The sequence below is a fragment of the Hermetia illucens genome, chromosome 5 (genome assembly GCF_905115235.1).
Source record: "Hermetia illucens chromosome 5, iHerIll2.2.curated.20191125, whole genome shotgun sequence".
Lineage (NCBI taxonomy): Eukaryota > Metazoa > Arthropoda > Insecta > Diptera > Stratiomyidae > Hermetia > Hermetia illucens.
In genome coordinates, this window is record NC_051853.1 from 72791266 (window position 1) to 72811673 (window position 20408).

The 20408-nt window shown below is 42.4% G+C and overlaps 1 protein-coding gene across 2 annotated transcripts; it reads right to left on the reverse strand.

Moving 5' to 3' along the window:
- Positions 1–896: 896 nt before the first annotated feature.
- On the reverse strand, positions 897–3114 carry LOC119657506 (cAMP-dependent protein kinase catalytic subunit 1-like). Of its 2 annotated transcripts, none has more exons than XM_038064441.1 (6): positions 2964–3114; positions 2255–2454; positions 1996–2194; positions 1666–1932; positions 1411–1606; positions 897–1253 (listed from the first exon to the last, which is right to left on the reverse strand). In XM_038064441.1, the coding sequence occupies exons 1-6, from the start codon at positions 2986–2988 to the stop codon at positions 1034–1036; spliced, it is 1107 nt and encodes a 368-aa protein (XP_037920369.1). In that variant the 5' UTR covers positions 2989–3114; the 3' UTR covers positions 897–1033. The 2 variants fall into 2 exon arrangements, with proteins under 2 accessions (XP_037920369.1, XP_037920370.1); XM_038064442.1 differs by lacking the exon at positions 2964–3114 and adding an exon at positions 2630–2886 and having other exon boundaries at positions 898–1253.
- Positions 3115–20408: the final 17294 nt, after the last annotated feature.

Sequence of the window (20408 nt, forward strand, 5' to 3'; positions counted from 1 at the left end):
CCAATCCACGTTTCGCCCCGGGACCTATACTACCCTTTGACCACCAGAATTTACAGTTTCAAAGGTCATCTGAATAATGGCATGAGCTGGTGGTAAATACAAGAGTATCACTAGTACGAATATGCATATAGGACCACAGGTTACTCGTGGGCAGAGTGGTGAACTTTGCTCTTTCCATGATGCCAAATTGCGGGGAAACCCTTGAGGAATGTCCGATAAGTGCTTACCAACATCAAGTCGCTCCGGACTAAATGGGTACCTAATCAGAGGTTCTACCTAGAAACATGGAAATCCGGGTATGTCTTTGGAAGACGACTGTTTAGGCAAGGTTATGGGAGTTTGGTGGTGGTCGAAACCGCGGGGAAGAGATCTCAAAGTTCTTTGGTGAATTATATTTCTTTTCAACCAAGAGCCGGCACCTGAAGGCCACAGAGGTCTTAATTGGCCCCGCATCCACGGGTGTGAATGCCATAAGGTGGAGAGAAATTGAAGAACATCCCCTTGCTTATAGCCGGCCCTTTGGTGGAAATTCACCAGGGTCCTACCGCTTAGTCATATTAAGAAAGTGCTGGGCTTTCAGGGGTGGGAAAGTGTGTCATTTCAGTAATTTTACGTTTGTTTTTATGCTAAACTTAGTAGCACATTTGAAGACTGTGAGCATATCAAGCACTACGGTCCGCAATTTTAATCAGAAACGAACATTTTTGGAGATATTCGGTGAGTGTGGTCAATTCTGCAAAATATCACCAAGATGCTGAAGTTGCATTAAAATTGACGTGTGACGAACTCTATGACAGCAAATATTTAAGCAGGATTCTTCTTCACAAAGTAAACCCTCGCAACAGTTCCGCGGGGAAAGTAAATGTTAAAAGCATTTTCAAATTTTTGTAAAACTTCTTTGAATATTTATTAAGTATTTGCCCAAAAAAGTCGATATCAAAAAAAATTTTCGCACGATACAACATTACTTTTAAAATATACATTTGTGCACTAATTTGCGTGGCAAACGCTTATCTGTACATAAATATGAAAGTTAAACCGTAAAAGTTGCGAATTCATTTGAAAATTCATTTTCAGCTGATGTTCGCAATTCACCTGTAACTGTTAAGTCAAAGTTCGACAAGTACGAAGGTCCTTCAGTAGTGGGTTTGTAGGGTGGCTTTACGCGTTTAAAGAGTACACCGTCCCAATCGAGGTCTTTGAACCACTCGTGAAGTTTAATATCATTGGCACCGTCTTTCAAAACTCCGTATCTAGAAGGTATGGGAAAGGTAATAATTTGACGTTGAATATGAACTATAATGGAATGTTGATAGTAATGTCGAAATCTGATTATGGCGTCTGTGTCGAATCTTTGATAGCTAGTTAAAGGGCCGTGTCCATTATTTGTTTCCACACCAAAATACTAACCTCTCGCTGGGCTTATATACCATCAACTTTTGGATAAGATCTTTTAAACCCGACGAGAAATGCAGAGGAAATGCGTACTTTCCTTTGGGGATTTTCTCGAGAACTGCAGCATCTGTTCCCATGAACGGTGGAAACCCGGCGCTCATTTCATATATTAAAATTCCAAACGCCCACCAGTCGGCTGCATATCCATATCCTGCAAGTGTTATTTTTGAGTATGCTCGCGAAAAAGATACATTCTTTGCAAGTTGATACCTTGACTTAGTACAATTTCAGGAGCAAGATACTGGGGGGTACCTAGCATTGTGTAAGTTCGCTTTCCGTTTATCTTCTTGCAGAAACCGAAGTCAGTTAACTTGATGTATCCATCGGCGCAGAGCATAATATTTTCCGGTTTTAAATCGCGGTAAACTAAGCCAATACCATGTAAATATTGAAATGCAAGTACGACTTGCGATGCATAAAATTTAGCAAGATGTTCGTCAAATTTACGCTTTGTTGCCAGGTGGAAGAACATTTCGCCTACGGAAAATTGACAAGTTGGTTGGAATTGTAGCGTAATGAGTGTCGATACATTGGTCATACCTCCAGATACAAATGGTAAAACTAGGTATATATACACATTATCCATAAAAAAATTTACAAGGTTTATAACGAATTCAAATTGGACACAATTCAATGCCTTCACTTCTTGTTTGCTGTGCGTTACATGGCCTGTTTCCACTAAATACCGTTTCTCTAAAGCCTTTATAGCAACAATTTCGTCCGACGGCAGGTATTTCGCCTAGACGCAGGATATGTTTAACAAACGTACCCATGTTTTGCTACTTCAACTTTTTCCTACCACATAAACTTTGCCAAAGGCTCCGCTTCCAATTTGTTTTGTGAAATTAAAATCCTCCATTGTGCAGGCCTGGTGGATCTCTTTACTCCATTTCTGGTTGAATTCCGCTTTGGCGTTATCCATGAAAATGTTGAAGTTTGTGATGTGCTTGAGAAGTTTCACATTAACGTTCTTCTTCGCCAGCGGTGAGGTTGCCTCATCTGTAAAAGCGCGAGGAAGGAATTTAGAGGACAATCACTTTGTTTGAATTGAAGAGGCTGGTAAAGCGAATCCTTCCATAATCCCTTGAAAATATGTCAGCGGGTATGTAAACGAAACTTGCCATGTGAAAAAGAATCAATTTCCCTGACAAGGTATTGGGCACAAAAGTCATACCTTTCTTTTTGGTCATGATAACTTAGCGAAATGTCCGGTGCATGCCGATTTGACCTCCTGATTAATTTAGTAATGCTCTCCCACAAGGAAAGTACTTCGCACCAAGTTAACAATTTTCACTACTTTAATTTTTGGTCGGACATTTACCTATTTTAAACAGTGACTTAATTTTTAAAAGCAGTCGAAATTGACATATAAAACAAATGGAATAAAGTTTTAACTTCAGAAAAGTTTATCGTTTCAACCTGTCGGTTCAAACGTCAAAGCGACAAGAGGGTGTGGCATATTCTTTTCGATTTAATCGAAAATTGATTGAAAACTGGTAAGGTTTTACCTGATTCACCGCTGTCAGGCTTCATGGTGCCCCTGTCGGCATTGATGATTTTAGAAAAGTTAACGCGTAGATGACCATAAATTAATTTAATTTAAATTATAAAGTAAGCAAACTTTACTCGTATACTACACACATGACACATCTTTGACTGAATAATAATACTGTTCAGAAAATAGGATGTAATAAGGATTTCATTTATTTGCTCATTATAACTATCATTGAAACTATAACTAACTTAGCGCCTACCTTAACAGTTATACTAAACTAACTAAGGTACGATCTAAACTAACTTAAAACTAACGCTATAAAAGGCAAGAAAGTTTTTTGGAGGTAAGGCCGAAGAAAAGTCTTCACTCGTTGATATTTTAACAATATTTTGGAAGAAGGAAGATGATTAAGCAGAAGGATTCGGATGCAGTTCATACAAGAAAGGGCTGGGAATTAAAAGCAGAGGATTGTTGCTAAGGATGGGTAAGTTATGTGTAAGATGTAGAAGACTACCCTACATTCTTAGTCGGCATAACCTTGATTAGCAAGTTAAAGACGTGACGCGGCGGAGTATGACAAATAATGATACAGGATTTGGTTGGAAATGTACAAAGGCGCATTTTAGCCTTTGTTCCTGTAGATATTAGAAAACTAACGGGGGATATGCCGTCCTCTTGGATGGAACTATCGGATAAGAAGATAAACACGAAAATTGGGATAGCTTTTATAAACTAGTTGTAACAGGATAGCATAATGTTAAGGGGCGTTGTAGCGTTTATTTTAAAATAGGATACAAGGATTTATAGGCACCATTTGCACGGATCATGCGTTCAAGATGTTGGATACGTGGAAAAGATGGGGGTTTATTCTCCCCTTAGATAGGTGACTTCATTAACAGTGAGATTGGGCTATTAAGGTAGCAACGCTCAACCTCATTTTCGGTGTCATCCTCATGTTTTTCTTAGGACTGGTCTTAAGTTTATGCCGAGGAAAATGTCCGTTTTAAGAACAAGAAGTGCATGCTCAATCGGGTGTTTAGATTGTTTGCCAGGCTGCAAGTCGGGATGTGCGAAGTTGGAGTCAGAGTGCTCGTCGATAATTAACTTATGAATTAAGATAACTATGTACTATCGAGATTAAAAGGATATGATAAACCGCAATAAAAAGTTCCTTTCAGCTGGTCATTCGGAGTTGAACGTGAATATTCCTCACAGAATTTTCAAAGGGTTTACAATCATGTACTATTCCTTTCGAGGTGCAGTATATACACCTGGATTTATTGCGACCTGAGCTATCTGCCCCTTCCCTGATCAACGCAGAAGAGCGTCACACCCGTCATCGCTCGTAGCGGTCAATAGAGCATTCAATCCCTTCCGTTCATCGATCCATTTCCACGACTTCACAGTCAGCCATGATCTTATGGTGCCCATCCGGGACGTATCATATGACTTGATTAGCACTCGTCGTCTGATCAGCAAGTTGACTCTCTCACTAACGAGCGACAGCTTGATTACACATGCGGTTGATGTTGAATTTGAGGGTGGCAATTCTCTAACCCAGCGAGAAATGGCGAACGAACAATGCAGGCGAAGTGAGCATTGAATAGTGATCCCTTTCCAAGCCAATATCAGCACTTCGATTATGCACACCCATGCGATAACTCCTAAATCAAATCAGTTGAAGTACGACTGACTTTAGACCAAGCTCTGTACTTGAACAATGTCACACCAATGACGGGAGACGGAAGTTGCAGAAATACATCAATTTCTCAGCATTATCGTCACGTTCGCCATGACCCCATCAGATGTCCGGGCAAGGTATTATCAGAACCCACCTTAGCATTTAGATCACAATCGTTGTCACAATGTCCCCTTTATTAAACCTTTGCTGAACTGCCTACACTTACTTATAGAAAACATCTTTCTCTACTATATCGGAAGTCTCCGTTGGTTCACGGCATTGTACAATTGTGATGTTCTTTCGGAATCTAGCAATCACAATCCAGTCAGATTCCGATTCCCAAGTCAAGAGAGGACACCTTGCGTTAGCGGTCAGAAACAGCCCGACGCCGGATACGTGTTTCAGAAAGTACATTGCCGCTAGAGAGAGAAGGGTACTCTTCAAAGTCCCATCATATTACTTCGCCTACCTTATATCATTGGAATTGTCGCTTGCTTTGTGGAAAGCGAGCATTCTGGTGACAATCAATACTGTTGTTGAAGAGCGTGCGCACATTCCAGAAACCAATCATAGTCGACTTTCGATAGCCAAAGGTCGTGTGGATACGGTCAATCCTTATCCGAGGCGTTGGTAATGTTTCGATAGCAGTAAAGTTACGAAATTAGCAAGTTGCTCGCACAAAAATTTCTATCCCTTTTAATCGTCTATTATGACAAGCAGAGGAGACTCTGAGTGCTTTTTTAAGTCTCAACTCACAGAGCAGTGCATGGTATCTTTTGAATATTTTCGCGTTGTTTCTTTGGCAAAGGTTTAGATGTGTATGCATCTAAATTGCAAATCGTTTCGTACCGACCACGCATATATAAATACCTAAATTAATGTTACCATATATTTCGTATGCACATAAATACATATATATATCGATCTAAGAGTAACTCAAACTTATTTACACGTAACTGAGAAAGCTCCCTGTATATATAGAGTAACCAGTTAATAAATTAGACGAACACCATGAGATTTGGTCGGAGTGGAACTAGAAAGCAGAGCTGCCTCACAAACTGGAACCTGGATAACAAACAACCGCGCGAACCTGTCGAAAAACAACACTCGGAGTGAAGGTTGGAAAATACAGAAAACCGGCTCGGCCCCGAGCTTAGGGGCGTAAAAGTCGAGACCCAAGTAGCGCCATCGGGGGAGGAAGTCCATGTTGGATCAGTTTCTGAATTGATACTTCTCTTGCCTCAAATTTTCATAAAGTGCTTTTTGGGTCACAGTCTTCTTGAAAAAAAAACTAAGAAAGGAGAGAAAAAATATTTCAGAAAATGGGTTCATGCTTTGCAATTTTTCATTACTTAATTAAACTGAGCTTATCAAACCGTTTCAGCTTTCATTTGACTTTACCTATTTACGCGGCATTTTCATTTATTTTATTTAATTTAATTCCACATTGTACTCAAAATCTCGCCTATAATCCCTGATGCGATTACACCTCTTTGAACCCTTATATGTATGTATATGTTTGTAGAAATAAATTTCTAATATGTATTTCGAATTTACGCACTTCGATGACTCCAATGTCCTTTCCAATTAATTTGTTTAAAGTTCCGTGTTCACATTAATTCTCCAACGCTCCGCTCAAGTTGTAATATTACTAGTAATTTCTATTAATTCCAGTTGTAATTTCACTTAATTTCACTTAATTCCAGTTGTATCAACTAAAAATTCACCAGCAATCCGCTATGATATTTGAAGCTAAGTCCCTTCCAATCCTATTCGTTGTGAACAAAAGCAAAACGAGAAGACAAACAAAGCATCAGCCATCAGATGTACTTCCCAACCGGCCTCCTCCTATACGACAAAAGTTCCCACAGGGGGGGGGGGGGGGGGGGGGTCACTACTTGCAAACATTACATTTCACCTTATCCAGAAACAAACGCTAAAAATGCAATTGCTAATACGCAGCATGATCAGATCTATGACCGAGTCATGCAATGTATGTCAAAGCGACAACCAAAAGGAACAGTTTATGATCACGCTTGATTATTAGAAAATGTCTATGTCAGAACCGAAAATATTTTAAAGGATTTTGGGGTCTAGGGAAATTCAAAAGGTTTTATGCTTAAAATTTTAGTAGATATTTAAAATGATCATTTATTAGTTATTTTGCAAAATATTTAAATGTTATTGTTGTGACAGGATGTCGTGGTGGAAAGTGGGAGTTTGAAAGCATGCCAAATAGGAAGGAAAAAGATAAATGCTAAATGGAAGCAAATTATCTTTTTGTTCGCTCGTCCCAAGATAAAACGAACGAAACGATGCCAAGTCGCGAAGCCGCGGGTACTACAATGGATCTTTAGGATTTCAGTTTGTTTGCTTTATTATATAATGCCATTGAGTGCAGTGTCCAGATAGCTGAATGGTTAGAGCACAAGGTTGTCGTATGGAAGGTAGCGGTTCAAATCTCGCTGGTCGTAGTGGGGTTGGTATCATGATTTGACGTCGGATACCAGTCGACTCAGGTGTGAATGAGTACCTGAGTCAAATCAGGTTAATAATCTCAGGCGAGCGCAATGCCGACCACATTGTCTCCTACAATCCTATAGTGTACCGTTACGGTCTTGAATGAAGTGCTCTAACACACTTCATTTCCGGTGATCAAATAACACAAAATCTGAGGAATACAGGATCCTATGGTGCGACGTTTCGAGAATAGTTTTCGTAAGCTAAAGTAGGCTCCGTTGACTACCAACAACCGTGCCCGGATTTCATCGTCATAGCTGTCCTCGGTTGTAATTTTCGACCCTACTTAGGAGAAATTATAAACCGTTTCAAAACATTTTTATAAATGATAAAAACTTGCTCTTCCTATCCAAGCCTCGTTAGCACTTGTTAGCACTGATGAAAGGAACAAGTGATTCCCCAAATATCGGCATTTGTAAAATATAAATCAACACTAGCGAATAGGAAACACAAGTTTTTATCATTTTAAATAATTTAATCGATAGAAATACGACGGAATTATACTCAGAACGGTTTCAATTTTGTAGTTTCCTATCTTTATCGCTTTCGTTCGACTAGCGCGATTTGATGTTGTTGGTTGCCGCCTGCTCAATCTGGATGAAGACAGTTTGTACGTCTCGGGTCGATACCGATATCGCGTAGGAGAGTATTTGGGTGGACTTAGATAGGATGGTGCCTCTCGCATTAACATCAGCATCTCTTCTTCCAGGGACAGGTTAAACAGCACGCATGATAAGGCGTCCCCCTGTCTTAGATCGTTGTTGATGTTGAATGGTCTCGAGAGTGATTCTGCTGCTTTTATCTGGATTCGCACATTGGGTAGGGTCAGCCTAATCAGTATTATTAATTTCGTGGGGATACTGAAATCTCTCATGGCTGTGCACAGTTTTACCCTGGCTACGCCATGATAGGTGGCCTTAAAGTCGATGGCTAATGGTCATATTTCGGCAGTTTTTCCATCGCTTGCCGCAGAGAGAAAATCTGATTTGTTGCTGATTTGCATATGGGGCTATCCGACCTAGCAAGACAGCGGAGAATATCTTATAGCCGGTACTCAGCAACGTGATACCTCTATAATTGCTGCACTGCGTGATTACTTCCTTTTTATGTATGAGACAGATAATGCCTCGTGACCAAATATCAGGCATTGATCGGCTGTACCACACCTAGAGCATCAGTTGCTGAACCAGTTAGCGTAATTGGTCGGCTCCATTTTTAACCAATTCGTTTGTAATTCCATCGGCTCCTGGCGACTTATGATTTTTAACCCGATGAATTGCACGAACTGTTCAAATACAGTCACCAGTCAGGTGGTGACCATGTACTTCAAACAGCCATTTCGTGTGACACTGCTTGTTGAATAATCCGCAGTCGATTATCATTTGTATTTTGGTATAAGCTATGGGAGCCAACAAATCGACTGAATACGGCCTCCGTCCCTATTTGGCTAAAATCCCCAAGTATGATTTTGAGATGGGACAGGCTTCGAGGGTCGTTCTACTGACTCGTAGAAGCTATTCTTCTCCGACTCTGCAGTCCCCTCTCTATGGGCGTGAATGTTTATATTTAGACATTTGCCTCGCAAACGCAGAGCGCATAGCCGTTCGCTTATGTTTTCAAAGCCGATAACAGCAGGTTTCATTTGTTGGCTAACTAAGAAACCTATTGCGAGGACATGATTCACTGGATGGCCATTAAAATATATGGTGTAGTGGCTCTTCTCTAGGAAACCGGTCCCTGTCCAATGCATCTCCAGCAACGCTGTTACATCAGTCCTATATTGGGACAGGGTATCGGCCAGCTGTTTGGCACCTTCTTATCTGTACAGGGAGTGTACGTTTCATGAGCAAATGCGCAATTCGTCATTCGGTTTTCGGTGGCGGGTTCGTTGTTATGTCATCAGTCCAGTCCAAGGTTCCTTTTGTTGCTTCACAACAAGTTGTTTTTCGCAACCAGTTCGTGCAATTTGTCCCGTTTTTAGACGCGGGAGACTCGCCGTTATCCTTCTCCGGCTACTTTTCGTTAAGAGGAGCTGCTAGCGGTCACCACGTGGAGATGGAGAGAGGGTTTGCCAGTGGAGCTGTTGGTGTTGGTTCAGCAGGTGCTTCCCAGGTTTTATGTTCCATCGTGGGTACCAATCCACATTTCGCCTTGGACGTATACTATCCTTTGGCCACTAGACTGAATTATTGTGGTTATGTTTACTATTGAATCGGTAAACTAAAAATTTTTCACTAAATTCGCTGTTGCTATATCAGATGACATAGTTTTAAATTATGTTATTTCTACGATTTTCGACCAGGTTTGGTATGGTTAGCTTGTGCTTTATTTTTCGTTATGTATAATCAATAAAATTATTTGATGAAAATGAAAGTGGCTCGATTTTAGTTAATTGCACCACACTTCTAATAAAATTGTATCGATCCGTGCATGTTATATCAACATAGAAATAAGCGTAATTAAAATGGACATCATTAATCAACTCTTCCTCCCTTTCACTATAGAAAGTTAATTCATTTCTATTCCTATCTCAAATAAAAGCAGTAAATAATGGAATAATCCTAATTCCCTATTGTCTTGGAAAGTGTAAAGAATCAATCGCCTCTCATGATGAAAACAGGTTCTCAAGAACAAACAGGTGGTCACTAATCCGAAACTATTAAGCAAATGGGGTACACACTATCTTAATTATCTTAGGTATTCCTTGAAGCGTAGAGACAATAACATCACCTAAACGATTTTATAGCCAACGGAGTCGTTCACACCTGAATCAATTAGTTAATATGGGTATTAACACAATGCTATCTTCTTCATCGAAAGGAGCAGTACAACAATTTTGTTCCAGTAAATAATCCAAGCAGAAGGATGTCAGTATTATTACTTGACCTCACCAGACATGTTCTATATGGAGTTCATTAAACAGGATCAACAGAATACACACATATGCTGTCCTGCAACTCATATGGTGTGAGATACACTACTGCATCCATAATTGTTATCTATATTAGTGGTTGACGTAGTGTTCACGAATAGTGCAAGGACTATGAAGGATTAATTATTGTTTTCGGTGTGTGTTGGTTAAGTGATTTTAGGGGGAAATGGTGATTTCGCTTCCACGACTAGATGCAATATTATGGCATTATATGAAAATTCCGGAATTAGTTCATAATTTAATGATTTGAAAGTTTTTGCTTTAGTGGTTTCATTACACTGATTTGTTGTGGTCAAATAGAAGCCAGCAACGTAAATAATCAAATAATCCAAATATACCATAATTAATTGCATTTTAATGTTGTCAAATATTAAAATATTTTATTCCAACAATATTGTAGGAAAACTTCTCTGTTATTTTTGGTTTTATTTTATTAATTTGCAATGAACATATATGGTAAATCATAGGGATAAAGGTATTCCAAAAACTCTTTAAAAAGGCGAAAGTTGACATTTATGTTCGCCACCAGCTACATACAACTCCTCTCTAATATCCCATCTACACGCTGCTGCACCCCTCTGTGCTGGCCAGGCAGCCTGTTTGGACATTTCAGTATCTCTTACGCCATGCATAACATTTCCGATGCCTAACATTTGACACGTTGAGGTCACACAAAGATGGGTTATAAATCAAGTGAAAATCGCCGAAAATTATTGAATGGAGAATCCTTGCAAGATAAATTGGAAAGTCAAAAAATATACGGGTTTAACTTCACTTAAAGCTAGAAATCCCGGATCACATTTATCGTAATCGCGTCTGTCCTAGTGTCTTTACCGAGAGTCTGACGATCAGTTCTACGTGGAAAAAGAAAGAGTAACGGGGGTAGGTGTCCTCAGTTAAAGGTAAAAGTACTAATAATAATCGTTGGCACAACAATCCATATTGGATCAGGGCCTTGAAGTGTGTTAGAGCCTTTCATTCAAGACCGTAACGGTACACTACAGAAAACTGTAGGAGGCAATGTGGTCAGCATTACGCTCGCCCGAGATTATTACCCTGATTTGACTCAGGTACTCATTCACAGCTGAGTCGACTGGTATCCGACGTCAAATCATGATACAAATCCCACTGCCGCCAGCGAGATTTGAACCGCGATCACTCAGCTATCCGTCCTGTGCTTCACAGTATACGGGTTGGACACATCTCCTAATTATGCCAATCAAATAAATAGAAAAAACATACAACCGTCAAAGTAAACCTAGCTGAGAATGCGAAAATGTCCAAAAATAATAATTTAAATAATAAGCTATAGGCAGAACTCCGCAGCGTTTTAGGAGGTAGGTACGAAAAATTCACGAACTTTGTAGTCTCACAATTACTCACTGAGGAAGTTGTCACCACACCTGCAACCAACCGCCGAAGCCGGTCCCAAGCCCGGTTGTGAAAGGAGGAGGGATGGATAGCTTCAGTCTGAATGGCTGTACGCCACCGCAGCGTCTCAGGGGGTAGGTGAGGAAAGTGCAGGAACTTTGCAGTCTTGCAGATTACTCACTAAGGAAGCTATCTACACACCTAGCAGCTAGGGATAAAATGCACCACCAAAAAATGAGAAGAAGGAGAAATTTAAGGTCCGGTACGGATAACCGGCGGGAGTCTTCTGACTTGGTGACTGGGTCGGGCTCTCGTAATGGACAGCACGGCGTCGAAACCGCTAGTCGTGGGGCGGTTCGACGTCTAGGCGCCACGACGACCAGGAGCACAGCTCCGCCTGCTGCAGCTGTTTCGCCACAATCTGTGGCGACCACTTCAGCAGGTTCGCGTAGGAAGCGGATGAAATGGACTGAAGAAATGAACCTCTTCATCATCCGCTCCTACTACGAAATAACGGCGGGGGCGGGTACAACATCTTACCGTCCCTTGTTGCACCAGAGATTCGTCGAGCGTTTCCCGCAATTCGTGCACGTGACTGTGCAGCGAGTCGCAGACCAGTACCGCTTCATCACTTGCAGTGACACAATCCCGGCCACCATCAGGGAACGTGTTCGACTTGAAGTCATCGGGGAAACTGGTGACCGAGAGTCGATGGGGGCAGAGGCGGCGGCATCAACAACACCACGCCGCACTGCAGGCAACAGGTTCAGTACTCGCCGAAGCACTCTTCTCCACCGTCCAGCTGAGGTTTCCGCTGAAGTTCGGGACGAATTCCAAAGAGCGTGTATAGAATTCTCGGATATGGATCCTTTGCATAGACCAGGTATTCCCAGGCTCTATGCATCTCCAGCAACTCCGGGAATTCTATCTCAAATCAATGATGAGATTGCGTCTCGACTGTGTGCTGATATGTCGCTGCTGCAACTACAATCACTTGTGTATTGTGGTGCAGTTGCGGCTATCAGATTGCACGGTCAGAAGATTCGCTTTCGCGTTATTGGTTTGAGTGACAAAAGAGATCCACCATGGAAAATTCGTCTGGAACGTCGGCGGGACTCACTAAGGCAGGACATTGCTAGACTGATTCAGATCAGCACTGGCAATGCCAGCCGACGGGTGAGAAATAAAGTGCAGAGGGTTTACCGGAACTATGCCATCCCCTGTGAGACACCCGTAGTTGAAATTCTGGACACACTAAAACAGAAACTTTCTGTCATATGCAGTCGGTTACGACGGTATGGCGAAAGTTATTCCAGACGTGTCCAGAATGCAACATACGCGAGGAACCAGCGGAGCTTTTTCAGATCTCTCAACGAATTCCAACAGAGCGCCCAGACAATACAGTTCTCGGTGACGGAAGCGAAAGAGTATTGGGGTGGACTTTGGGGGTTACCTGCCCAGCATGCTGAGTGGATCACCGCCGAAGGCACCCGCCATGCCAATACACCTGGCATGAATTTCGCGGATGTTACCGAAGAGGAAGTTCGACGAGCCATAAACATCTCGAAGAACTGGAGGGGCCCAGGTCTGGATCGGGTGCAGAATTTCTGGTATAAGAAATTTACCAGCGTACACAGTCCGTTGACACGCAGTATAAATGAGGTCATGAGTCGGCCGGAGGAATTTCCACCTTTCCTCACTGCGGGAATTACCTACCTTATCCCTAAGAAGGACACGGTGCAGGACCCCGCAGACACAAGACCGATCACTTGCTTACCAACCCTCTACAAATTCATCACGTCCATTATTAGTGGAAGGATCAATGCGCACCTCGAGACCAACAACATTCTGTCCGAGGAGCAGAAGGGCTGCCGAGTTGGGTCAAGGGGTTGCAAAGAGCAACTCATTATCGACTCGGTAGTTGTAGGACAAGCAACTAGAGGCCAAAGAAACCTCTTCAGTTGCTATATCGATTATGCCAAGGCTTTTGATAGCGTTCCGCATACCTGGCTAATCGACATCCTACATCTGTATCGCATTGATCCGAAACTAATAAAGTTTTTGGCGACAGTCATGGAAGGGTGGCATACCACCTTATCGGTGCGTACATCTGAGGGTGCTAATACCTCCGAGCCCATCCGTATACGGAGGGGCATCTTCCAGGGGGATTCATTGAGTCCCCTTTGGTTTTGTATGGCACTGAACCCCCTTTCATGGCTACTGAATGATGCTAGAGGGCATGGTTTTGCAATAAAATATGGCCTACGTGCTAAGTGCGAACTGACACACTTGATGTACCTAGATGACATCAAGCTGTATGCTGGTACTGACAACCATCTTAGAAGTCTGTTGCGAATAATAGACATGTTCAGCCGTGATATTCGGATGGAGTTTGGATTAGACAAATGTCGAATCCAAGCCATTCGCAAAGGTCATCACGAGCCGCATGCCGGACATAGCATTGGTGACCTCCACATCGAAGCTATGACCGAGACAGACTTCTACAAGTACCTAGGAATTCTGCAAGGAACCCATGCTCGAGTTGGTGATCTGAAGGAAGCTCTGCTGTCCGAATTCCTGCGACGTGTAAAGCTGGTGCTGAAATCGCATCTCTCGGGGAAGAATAAAATAAGCGCGTTGAATGTATTCGCTATCCCTTCACTGGCTTATGCATTCGGAATATTGCCGTGGACGAAGACCGACCTGGAAAACGTCCAGCGGCGGATACGGACAACTATGTCCAAATTCCGAATGCATCACCCAAAGTCTGCCGTGGAGCGGATGAACCTGCCTCGTGACAATCGGAGGTAGGGGCGTGGTTGACGTGGCGGCACAACATCATCGCCAAGTCGACTCGCTGCGCGCTTATTTTTACAGTAAAGAGCAGGCGAGCCCCTTGCATGCGGCTGTCTGTAATTCAGACTGTGGACTGACTCCACTTAACTTGAAGGATCGATCTTTCAATCCTCTGAGTGGGGTGAAGTCGGACCAGGAGCGGATCGATGAATGGAAGTCGAAGGCAATGCACGGTAAACACGTGAATTGTCTTTGGCAACCATTTGTCGATTTGCATCTGTCGAGCAGGTGGCTGTGTGCTGGGGAGCTCTTTGCTGAGACGGAGGGGTTCATGTGTGCCATTCAGAATGGCGTGGTCGCCACCCGAGCTTATAAAAAGCTCATCATGAAAGAACGGGTGGAGAACGACCAGTGCAGAATGTGTGGTTCGGCGTTAGAGACGTTGGACCATCTCATTTCTGGCTGTACTGTTATGGCACCGGTGCAATACATCACCAGGCATAATGCTGTATGTAAGGTTATCCATCAAAACCTTGCATACAAGCATGGGCTGATCACGGGGACATGTCCGGTTTACCGATATGAGCCGCAAGCAGTACTTGATAGTTCTGCTTACAGCATGTATTGGGACCGGCAAGTTCTGACTGATCGCCATACAGCACACAACAAGCCTGACGTACTGTTAGTTGACAAGACGGGTCGCTCCGCGTATATTATTGATGTTGCTATCCCCCATAATAGCAACATTGAACGGAAATACGTGGAGAAGAAGGTGAACTATGAGCCATTGGCTCGGGAAATCACAGAAATTTGGCGTCTCGAGCGGGTGGTTGTAGTTCCCATAATATTGTCAGCTACAGGTATTGTACCAAAATCCCTCACGGCTTCCCTTGATGTCCTGGGACTTTCGCACAGTCTGGTTCAAACCATGCAGAAGTACACCATTCTGCATACGTGCTCGATGTTGCGGGGAGTACTCGACGGATTCTCCCACTGACCTACCACCGGCCACCACCACCAGTGCCCCTTTTAGTTTTTAAGTAGGCAGGATCGTCCGAGCCTAAATGCTTGGCACTTAGTGCTAGTATTAGGTAAAATCCGGCATCTGCCGAGATTGTGATAACTCGGAAATAATAAAAATAGTGGCGTTATTGCAACTACGGTCATCCCTGTATTGTAATGTAGTTGCGGCTATCAGGTGGCATGGCCAGAAGATTCGTTTTCATGATACACTATGAAAAATTCGTCTGGAACTTCGGCGTCACGGCAGGACATTGCTAGGCTGACTCAAATCAATACTAGCTTCTTTCTTCAGTGCTTAACTATGAATAAGGGAGTAGGTAGTTCCCGAAATAAATATTTATTTGCTACATAAAATCTACTTGTAAGAAGGTGTGTGTGTTTAAGCTATGAAGTGCAGAGTTAAACATACTTTCTCTTTAAGGGCTCTTAAGTGATTAAGAGATAGCATTTGGTCCTTTAATGTTATCTGTCTCTACTGGTAACATAAATTGGTGGGTTCCATTAGCGACAGATATTGACTAATCTTTTAAAGTGTGTCAATCACATATGGAACAATTCATGAATTCGTAGAAATGTAAAAAAAGTATTTTAAGGGGTAACAAATAAGGAAGTAATCGCAATTATCAAAAAAATACGAAATAAACATGGCATTTTATTCCTCTGGGGTAAAAACTGAGCCCACATTGCACATCTGTAATAAACCAACTCCGCTTTCTCAAATATTTGCATAAACAGGAAAGAGCCACGAATATTATAGTCTGAAAAAGTAAGGACAGGACAATCCAGCCATAGTAGCGTTGATAGCGTTAACATGGAGACAAGGGGATTGTGCTTATTGATAACGCGCGATAGTGTAAACTCTTTTCATCCGCCAGAATTTGCTTATAAGCTTCATGTTGTTATCATTCGATAACGTCCAACAAGTCAAACCAAAGTGATAAAAAATCGGCCTTCTGATCTTATGACGGGCTTCTTTTAAAATTCCAAACTACTCTCAATTTTCGAGTGCCGAAATAGTCCTCTTCTTCAAGATCTTAAAGTATATTCCAGCCTGATCAATTGTTCTGTGCATCAAAAGCATGCGTGAACCCCATATAGCATACGTAAAAAGGCAATTCATCGCCTAAGGTTAGGCCTGGAGAAACTGAGTCCCATCAACTCTATAAGAAGATCGAATCATTCCTAGGCGAACATAGAGCATGGAGAGAAAATGATTTCAAGGCCTTAGATGAGATTATCATAAAAGCGCAGCTCTGCGAGGTCTTAATGTCACAATCCAGATTACATTTGGTCCATTCAACCAGTTGGATAAGACTTCGAAATATATGCTGTGGCAGCTAGACTGCTACGATAACTTTCCTTAATAATGCGTTGAAAAGAGCTATTGGCTTTGATAAAATTGGTTTCGGTTCGGTAACCTTTCGACTGCTGGAACAAATATCGGCTAGGAAGGGTTTCAAATATCTGAAATTTTGACGTATCGCATGTATCCGGTAAACGAATGCCCAGTCACTGGTGAAATTTAGAAATCAAAGAATGCAGGAAAGTCTACCTTTAAGCTATGATTGCCCTTGGGCCGTCTGCAACCTTTAAAGGGTTACTCATGGCACGGGCATGTGAGCAAAAGCCAGTGGGAATGCAACCGACTTTCCTTGCTAGAACTGTTGGGAAGTGCATGCGGTCTATAACTGTAAAGCGATAGCAAAATCATACAAAATGGGCTGATAGAACTAGAGGCACTCCGAACTGCATTTCCCTCTACAGGGGAACATGGTCACTAACAGAAGATGTGTAAAAAGCAGAAACAAGTGCACTTCTTGCTGAAAATGACGTAGGTATCTGAATAAAGGAGGTTTCATATAGTCTTCAGAGCTAAAAACAAGTCGGGAAACCGGAAGCTGGACGCTTCAGGTACGAAAGGTTTTGTGTATTTCTTAGTACGTAGCACGTAATATATATATTATGTGAGAGTATCCACTTTCGGATGATATTGAATTTATAGCCTTTAATTTGCAAAGAAGCGACAACTTTGACGTATTATAATTTTGTTAGCAATAGTGCGATTTGCACCAAACTTGGTAACATCATGCTCTATGTTACACCCTATATTGTTGCGAAATTTGGTGGTCCTAGCATGAACTTGAGGGGGGTTTTGCAGCGAATTACTAAAAATTATAGTAATATACTATTATTAACTTTACTTGTGCAGATATCAATGTGGAAGGTATTTCGGAGCCCAGGCACCATATAGTGGCAGCCTCTTGATTTTTTTCAGATTTTTCGGTTGGGTAGTTTCTGAGAATGGCCCCCGTAAAGGAATGGTCACTTTCAACCCCCCGCACTCCCCACATTTCCAACAAATGTCAAAACTAAGACCGTTTTTGAAAAGTACTGACCGAGACCTTTAATTTGATACCCCACATGACTATATTTGATGAAAAAAAAATTACACCCCCCTTTTGCATGTATGGGGACCCCCCCTTAAATTCGACGTAAGAGGATGCAACTCACTGTATGCGTGAGCGTTCACAGTTCCCACCTTTCTACCAAATTTGGTGTTAATCGCTGTAACCGTTTCCGAAAAAAATGCGTGTGACGGACAGACAGACAGACAGACAGACAGACGGACAGACAGACAGACAGACAGACAGACAGACAGACGGTAAACCGATTTTAATAAGGTTTTGTGTTTACACAAAACCTTAAAAAGACGGCAAAGAAGGACAAACGGGAGCGACGCACCTGCGCTGTTAGAAAACTGTCTACCCAATGTGACGGTGGATACAAATCGTATAGCACTAAAGGAAAAGGCAAGGACCGCTAGAAGATCAAGTGCAAAGGCAGTAGTGTAGAAGTATTTTCCATACGTAAATCGAAGGGAGTCTTCCTTAAATTTGATACAAAAATAACTGCTGGCCAAAGGACTACTTAGAAAGAAGGCTCAGGTTTCCAGTCTAAAGCTTACCTGCTCTCTGGAAATCCGAGATCTTGACTTTCTCCCAAAGAAATTGGACAGTGGCTGAAACATATCGCCTCTGCGATACCGGACAATACACAGGGAAACTGCCTAACAGCGGAAAATCTGAATTGTATTGTACCTACGAATAGTATGTGTGGTTTCAATGTGGATAGCGCTACTCCGTGTTAGAGATCCTTAGATCTGACAGAAGAACAGTATGAACCAGGTGGACTAAAATCCTAACAGTTGTAACGAAAAGGAGAGTTGCTTTCTCTGCAGGGATCTTGATGAAGGCGTTGCATACACTACGTGCTCAGGGGAAAACTGGAAAGGGGTTGAAGCCCAGCTAATAAGTATTCAGCACAGTTGCGCAGATAAAAGCTGATATAGTGCTCATTAGCAAACAGCATGATTTAATAAGTACCACTGCCATGTTGCTATCTGAGTTCGGGATGGCACCCGACTTCGGGTTCTTACCCGAAGTCGAGGGTATGGCTTTGTCTGAATTCGGTCTTTAGGCGTAACGCATTTCCGCGAATGTGACGATGTCGACTTTCGACGCAGTCTTCATGCTCTGGAGGACGCCGCTTTGGGCATGGAAGGGCACGCTCTAGTTGGAGTAACTTTAATGCCAGAATGCTTGAATGCGGCACACGTTGACCAGAGTCCAGAGGTTGACGGTATCTCGCAATAGGAAGGGTAGTTGTTTTGCAGCTGACATATTCTGCGAATAACAATTTGCGGAGCTTCGATGTCCGGGAGGGAGTACAGCCGCTACAAGTCTTCTATGTATTGTTAAATGGTGGAAATTTCCATTATACGGAATGAAGGCCGTTTCGTAAAACATTTCAGTGTCCAAGAGACGGCATGAATAACAGCAACGGAGTGCTGACAGCAAGAAGATTCCGCAGCGCGATAAATAAATGCAAAGCTCGCTCTTGGTAAGACCTAGTTAACGAAGTGAATGGAGATCCCTGAGGATTCGGTTATAAACTTGTCATCCAGGATAGATGAATCACATTGTATAGGCATTATTCCCTAAACATCCCGTTACGGTTGCTGACCACAGTGTAAAAGGGACGAGGACTGCGCGCTTTCCACTAGAAAAAGCTTGAAGAAGCACTTCTCTCTATGCAACATCAGAACGGTCCACCTCCTGATGGTATGACTGCTCGACTCGTACAGCATTGAGATTCCCGTTGTCTTCTTTGCTAAAGAACGTAAAGCTAGCAAGCACAGGAAAGGAAAACGATTCCTAATTGAGTGGCAACTCTCTTGATAAATTGACATAGATCCATGAATAAACTGAAATCATGGCGAGATTGAGTATTTCCTTACTCAGCTTCTACCTGAATTTGAAGAGTCACAGGAGGAATATAAAGGTGACAAAAGATCGATTTCGAGGCGTGAAAATCGATGCGTCAAGTGGTTGTGCAAAGATGTAGACTCCGATCCACGAAATAATGGGTGGTTATCATCGATTACAACCCGTAATTTGTCCCAAAATGTTAGTTGCATCTTTTCCCCATAAGTACCAAGTTAAGGAAATCAACCCATTCTTCAAGTGAATTCCGATAATGATTCCTGATATGACCACGGAAGAATTCTTGATGCAGCGAAGAAGATTATCAAAAATACAGTCCCGTTTATACGAGATTCGAAATAAAGCTCTGTTGGCGGCCATCAACACAGTTCCAAATTAGTTTGTTCAAACATTTACCACATGCCTTAATGTAGGGGGTTTCCTCCCAAAGCTGAAGCAGCAGAAGCTAATGCTAATTTCGAAGTCAAATGAGCTTTTGGGGGATCTTTAGTTCTATATCTTAATTACACGAGTCATTTACAATAGGCTTATGACAATTGCAGAGAAGGAGGGTGGCCTGTCTAATATGGAATTCGAATTTGGAAAGGCGCGATTTGATGTCAACGCGATAAGTCATCATCATCATCAACGGCGCAACAACCGGTATCCGGTCTAGGACTTCCTTAATAAGGAACTCCAGACATCCAGGTTTTGCGCTGAGGTCTACCAATTTGGCATCCCTAACCTACCTACGCCGTGGCAATTTTTCTTGCTAAGAACCCAGGTCTCCGAGGAATACATGAGCAGTGGCAAGATCATTGTCTTGTACAGTGAGAGCTTTGACCCTATGGTGATCCCAAATGCACCGGAGGA